The 6,090-nt window shown below is 60.4% G+C and overlaps 1 protein-coding gene across 16 annotated transcripts; it reads right to left on the bottom strand.

Annotated features, from left to right (window-relative positions):
• On the bottom strand, nt 1-6,090 carry Hrh3 (histamine receptor H3). Of its 16 annotated transcripts, none has more exons than NM_001270568.1 (5): nt 4,500-5,086; nt 3,337-3,503; nt 1,615-2,018; nt 1,258-1,470; nt 1-517 (listed from the first exon to the last, which is right to left on the bottom strand). In NM_001270568.1, exons 1-5 carry the CDS (start codon nt 4,747-4,749, stop codon nt 202-204), a joined length of 1,350 nt encoding a protein of 449 aa, NP_001257497.1. In that variant the 5' UTR covers nt 4,750-5,086; the 3' UTR covers nt 1-201. The 16 variants fall into 16 exon arrangements, 15 of the variants coding, with proteins under 15 accessions (NP_001257497.1, NP_001257499.1, NP_001257496.1 ...); NM_001270570.1 differs by having other exon boundaries at nt 1-565; NM_001270567.1 differs by having other exon boundaries at nt 1,258-1,518.

A 6,090-nucleotide genomic window follows, 5' to 3' on the forward strand; every position in this document is an offset into this window, starting at 1 on the left:
TCCGTAAAAAAATACACTTTATTGTGTTTTCACATTGGCAGAGGCAGCACACCAGGGCACAAGGGCAGCAGAGCATGCAGAAGCCTGAGGTGAGTACACAGGACGAGGCAAAGCATTCCTCCCAGGTGTCGCGGGCCTGCCTGCTCTCCTGCTGACTGTCCTGTGAGCCTCAGGACCTTTAGGGCACAGTGAAGAGCCGCTCTACCCCATAACCACCCACCCCCAAATTCTGATTGTACAGACGGGGCAAGCAGGGCAGGGCCATCGTCCCAAGCCTGGGGGCGGGGCAGGCAGAAGCAGCTGGCGCGGCTCAGCCGGAAGCTGCAGCACTGAGGGAGGAGGGCGTGGGAGCCCACACCTGCCAATCCAGCCCCGAGCTCCTCGGCAATTTTGTCTCTCTTGATTAAACATCCAAGGAACATCAAGTTCACAGACGTGTTTTCTTCTCCTCCATCTTCCTGAAAACATCCAGAGTGGAAGGAGCAGAGAAGCTTCAAGTTTCCCGAGGCGCTCGACACTTTGTGGGGCAGAGTTGAAGGGAGAGTGGGGGATAAGGAGCCAGGCTCTGGGATTAAGCAAGAGACAGTGGCAGCAAAGGGCATCGTCCCCAGCTCTTCTGGGAGAGAGGAGGTGTTGCAAGTGTGTGGCGGGCGGGTGTGTGGCGGGTGTGAGCACATGCAGGGCGCACGCACGCATTGCCAGGGCCGGAGCCGGGAGCACACACCGAGGTTTGCATTAGGGAGGACACCAACCACTAAATATGCAAAAGGGGACATCACTGGCACTGCACTGTGGTGTGTGTGTGTGTGTGTGTGTGTGTGTGTGTGTGTGTGTGTGTAGGTGGAAGGCATGCCTGGGACTCCTGGATTGTCTCTTCTGTGTGGTGAAGGAGAATGTGGCGGCAGAGCTAACCAGCACACTCTAGCTCCACCAACTAGGGCTCTTGGCCCACCTGCCATGCTACCCCACTGCGGGGTTGATGATCTAAGAGGCCGCCATGGCATTTGGAGCGGAGCATGGACCAGGGCCCCGCCCACGCTCCGGCTGCCCACTCAAACAAGTACAAGGGCCTGGCCTCAGAAGGGTGGGGCAGCTGCTCACTTCCAGCACTGCTCCAGGGAGCCGTGGGGCTGGACCTTGAGCTTCTGGGGGCAGAGGAGCTTGGTGAAGGCTCTGCGGAAGCTGTAGTGGCACAGTGGGTAGAGGACGGGGTTGACGGCCGAGTTGGCCCACAGAAGCCAGAAGGACGTCTCGTACCAGTAATCGGGGATGCAGCGGCCATGGCAAGCAGCTCGGATGATCATTAGGAGCGTGTACGGCGCCCAGCAGAGCCCAAAGATGCTCACGATGATGGCCAGCGACTTGGCCACCTTCTTGTCCCGCGACAGCCGGAAGCGCTGGGTGATGCTCTGGGACACCATCTTCATGCGCTTCTCCAGGGATGCTGAAGATGCTGATGGCTTGGAGCCCCTTTTGAGTGAGCGTGGCCTCTCAGTGCCCCTTGAGGAGCTGCCAGAGCTGGAGGTGGGCGAGGCAGCAGCACCTCCACCACTGCCACCCCCGAGGGCAGCCTCCCCAGCCTCAACACCAGGGCCTGCCTCACCCACCCCATACCTGTGCAACGGCATGGCCTCGCCATGCCCTTTTGGCCAGCAGCCCCAGCAGCTGGGGGGAGCTGGAGGTGGCGAGGGCTGGGCATCTGGTGGGGGTTCTGGGCCAGCCTCACGGCCCCCATCAAGCCGAAGGCGGGTGCGCCTCTGGATGTTCAGGTAGATGCTGAGGTTGAAGAAGGTAACGCTGAGGAAGGGCGTGAAGAACTCGAGGGTGGAGGCCGTGATGAGAAAGTACCAGTTGTAGAAGAACTCAGCATAGCAGTGGCCCTCGGGGATGGAACTGCCACCAGACAGGTACTCCCAACTCAGGATGGCAGGCCCATACAGCAGGAAGGCCAGCACCCACACCAGTGCCATCTTCCGAACGGCCCGTCTCGTGTCCCCCTGCTGGGCCCTGTAGGAGACCTGCAGTGGGTTGTACAGATCAACAACAGGTCAGCAGCACTGGGCTGGAGGCTCAGAGAAGCCTCAGCTTCCATGTCTGCCCAGGGTAAAGTGCCGTATTCCTTCTCTCCCCTGCTTGTGTCCACTGCCTGCCTGATGCCCACGCACTCTTCCCAGAGCCTCGGAGCCTACCACGACCAGTCAGAATCCTGTCTCTTCACCATCCTCCACCAGCTCCATGGGGTCCCCCTGCCTTTGCTTGCACCACTGGCACTGGCCACACCCAGAGACCACACACAACTGTTTCTGATGTTAGGCTTCTTGCAAGGGCCAGAGAGCTGTCTTCAACGGTTTGCTGTGCTGAAAAGGAAGGGCTTTGTCCCGACTCTGCACCAGTATTTCCTTCCTCTCACTACTGGAGCTGAGAATACAGAAGGGAAACCTGCTGACCCATTGCTAGAGAGAGCCCCCCACCCCACGCACACACACACATGAGGGAAGTAAGTATTTTGTCTTCTTCTCTAAAAGGTGAATGGCTAGAAAAGGTAGGGAGGTGGGGCTATCTAGTCTTTTCCAAGGAACAAACTAAGCTCCAAGTGCATCAAATAAGCAAGGGGCAGAGTGGCAGGAGGGGCCAAAAATCCTGCTGAGGGGCCTCAGAGGCACAGCTGAGACAAGTGTCCTTGACAGCCACCTTGGGAACCACAAGCTAACTACACAGGTTACCTGCCACATGCCAGCTTTGTACCGGGTGCCTCAGTCACAATAATAGCCCTGTGATTTTGTCACTGTCTTGCTGTTTCTCGGGGATGGTAGAAGGGACCTAGGGAAGCTCGAGAGGGCTCTATGCCGGTGCTCTTTGCCGCTGATCCTCAGGATACATTTGGACAAAGCCTGGAGTGAGTGAGCCACCGAGAAGAGTTGAAGAAGCAGCAGCTTAAGCCCCACTCCACGCCAGTGTCCGCTGACCCAGGGCTATCTTACAACAGCCATTTAAGGGAAATTGTGCAGCTAGGAGCTGTGGCTTCCTGGTGTTCTATGTGCACACCTTCATGTACACAAAAGTGGGAAGGATGAAGACCCTCCTTCAGTTCCAGGAATCCTGAACCTGCCCAGGATAGAGACTGAACCCTTACACCTCTTCCTGCAAGAGCATGGAACTGCTCCTGTCTCATGCTAGCACTACTAGCTAGCAGTCATAGGTCACTGAAAAATGGCCCACATGTCAAAAGGGAGCAAACCCACCAGATATCTGCCTACGACCCAGGGGCAGCCATACCCTGTCCACTGCTCTCCAACACACAGAGTAAAACTCTAACGCCCACATCCCAGAACTCACAGCTCGAGTGACTGACAGGAATCGGTCATAGCTGATGAGTACGATGTTGAAGACCGAGGAGGCACACAGTAGGTAGTCTACCACCAGCCACAGCTTGCAGAGGCCCCGGCCGAAGGTCCAACGGCCGGTCAGCACATAGGGTACGTACAATGGGATGCAGAAGGCACCTATGGGAAAGCAGCTGTGGTGGGACCATGGCTCAGGATTCGGGATCAGACCGACCACATGGAGAGAGGGCAAAGCCTGGCCTTCATAGGGTAGCCACCTTTCTAGGATCAGTACTCTATCTCATTTATCCTCCTAGTCACCCTACAACCGGGCAGCTGCCAGCCTCCAGCCCACCAATGTCTTTCTGGACCTGGCGGCAGGAGGAAGGACCTCCATGCGGGGACTGCTGGACACAGAACCTGGGCTTCTCCCAGCCCTACCAACGGCCAAAAGAGGGGAAAGGGATACATGTCCTCCCTGACTTGACTGGCTCTGGAGCTGATCATCCAATCCCTACCCTTGCTGTTGGACAGCCTCCCTTCTCAGCTTAAAAACCGAGAAAGCTTTTTTCTTGGCTTAAAGGGTTCTTGGCTGCAGCCGCGCCAGCCGCTCTCACCGCCCAAACCGGCTTCCAGCGTCTGGTAGACGCAGCAGCTCTCAGCCCCAACAGGTGTCTGGCGCTCCGGCCCCCACCGCGCGCCCCGCCCCCCCCCCAGTTGGGAGCAGAGCTTGGACACGTGAGAACGAGCTCCTCGGAGCATTTCCCTCATCTCACCCCCTCCTTGCCCACGGTCCCCTTCCTCAGTACAGCTCCCCAAATCCCCTTTCCATGTCCCCTCCCCCCCAGCGTCCTCCCAGCATCCTGAGTCCGGCGCCGCTGCCTTTGTTTGGTTCGGCGCAGGAGCCAGCGCTGCACCGGCGGTCGCTGCACCTTGCGCCTTGCTGAGCGCCCGCCGGCTGCGGCAGCCTCCCCGGGGACATCCCTACCCAGCCCCCGTCCTGCGGCCCGGGAGGCGAGGAACTTCGCCCGCGCCCACCATTCTAAGGTTTCTAGAGCTCCTCTCCCAAGGCCGAACCCCCGAGAAGCCACCCTAGGTCGAAGCGCTAAGCCCTATTGCCCAGCCCGGGCTCCGCGCCCCTGGACTCTGGCAGCGGACAGGGTCTGGGGGCTTTACCCACGAGGAAGTCGGAGATGGCGAGGTTGAGCAGAAAGAAGTTGTTCTGGGTGCGGAGGCTCGAATCCGCCACGAAGGCGAGCATGACCAGCGCGTTGCCCAGTACTGTGGCCACGATGAGCAGCGCCATGAGCGCAGCCAGGACAGCGGTCCAGGCAGCCGAGAAGCCGCGCGCCCCGCCTGCAGCCGCCGCCTCTCCGGCCAGAGTGCCCGACGCGTTCATCAGCCCGTCGGGCGGCGCGCGCTCCATGGCCCAGCAGGCTCACACGGCTCGGGGACACCGGGCAGGGCACGGGCGGAGAGCTGGGTGGCCGGGTGGGGCCCCCGCTCGTGAGCCTAATCTTTGCCGGCTCTTCGCCCAGCCCGGTTTTCCGGGGGGCGCCCGGAGCATGGTCCGCGGGGTCGGAGCAAGAGCCCGGGCTAGAGTCCAGGAGGGCGATCCAGAGGGGGCTGGTGTCGGAATCTGAGCGGAGTGGGGCGGGCGGCGCGGCTGCTGCAGCGAGAGCAAAGCCGAGCTCCAGCCGCCCGCGGTGCGTCGGTGCACCCCTAGCTCAGCGCGCAACCGAGTGCGCCCCGCGATCTGCCCGCCGCCCCCCGCGCCCCGCGCAGAGCCCCCGCCATTGGCTGGCGCCCTCGCCCCGCCTCCGCCCCGCCTCCGCCCCGCCCGGCGCGGGCAGCACCACGGACAGCGCCGCGTGCCCGCCGGCCGACTAGAGCCCCTACCCGGGTGCGCACCGCTGCTGGCGGAGAGCCCGACTCGGGCAATAACCAGCTACAGGGTTGAAACCATGTCTAAGGTCGCACCTAGAAGCTGGTCTCTTGCCTATCCGTTTGCCCTCGTGCCCTCGCCCCTGGTGACCCTTACCCGACCCTTGTCCGTAGCTCCTAAGCTTGTGAGGACCTAGGACAGTGCCCGGGTGGGGTGAAGAATGGCTGCCTGCAGCTCTAGGGAACTTGCGCCCCAGGACTCCCTTTCGCATTTTGCTTTGTGCAAGTAGGTTTCTGGGGTAAAAGATGTCCAAAGAAGGATTGGGGAGGGGTCCCTGAAAGTGATGCCGGGAATAGGGGTTCTCTCCAGCCTCATATGCACAGAATCGTGGGTCTCAATCTCCACGTGGTTAAACAGAGCTCAAAACAGGGTCCAGGGTGACCTGCAAGGCACACACAGATGTGGAGTTACATAAGGGAAGAACGAGCCTGAGCGGACCCAGCCCAGAGCTGAGCACACTCACCCAGAACTCAGCAGCAGTGGGTGGAGGGGCGACCCACAAAGCAGCTTGGTTCAGGCCACGAGTGCTCCCTGAGATACCTCAGTGGGGTGGTCACTGCTGCAGGGGACAGGTGAGGTCACTGAGTTCTAGGTGCAGCCAGGGTGGTGGCAGCTGCGTTAGTGCCTGTGGGAGGGGGAGGAGGAAAGCCGCTGGCCCCCCTCCTCTGACACAGATACTGGAGGTCAAGGACAGAGTCAGCAGCAAAGGCTCCCTGAAGACAGACAGACACACCTACGCTCTGACACACAGACATTCACAGTCACGGAAACAGTCACCCAGCATCATGCTGGGACCCACGAATAGTCAGACAGCAGACAGAC

The sequence above is a fragment of the Rattus norvegicus genome, chromosome 3, assembly GCF_036323735.1.
Source record: "Rattus norvegicus strain BN/NHsdMcwi chromosome 3, GRCr8, whole genome shotgun sequence".
NCBI lineage: Eukaryota > Metazoa > Chordata > Mammalia > Rodentia > Muridae > Rattus > Rattus norvegicus.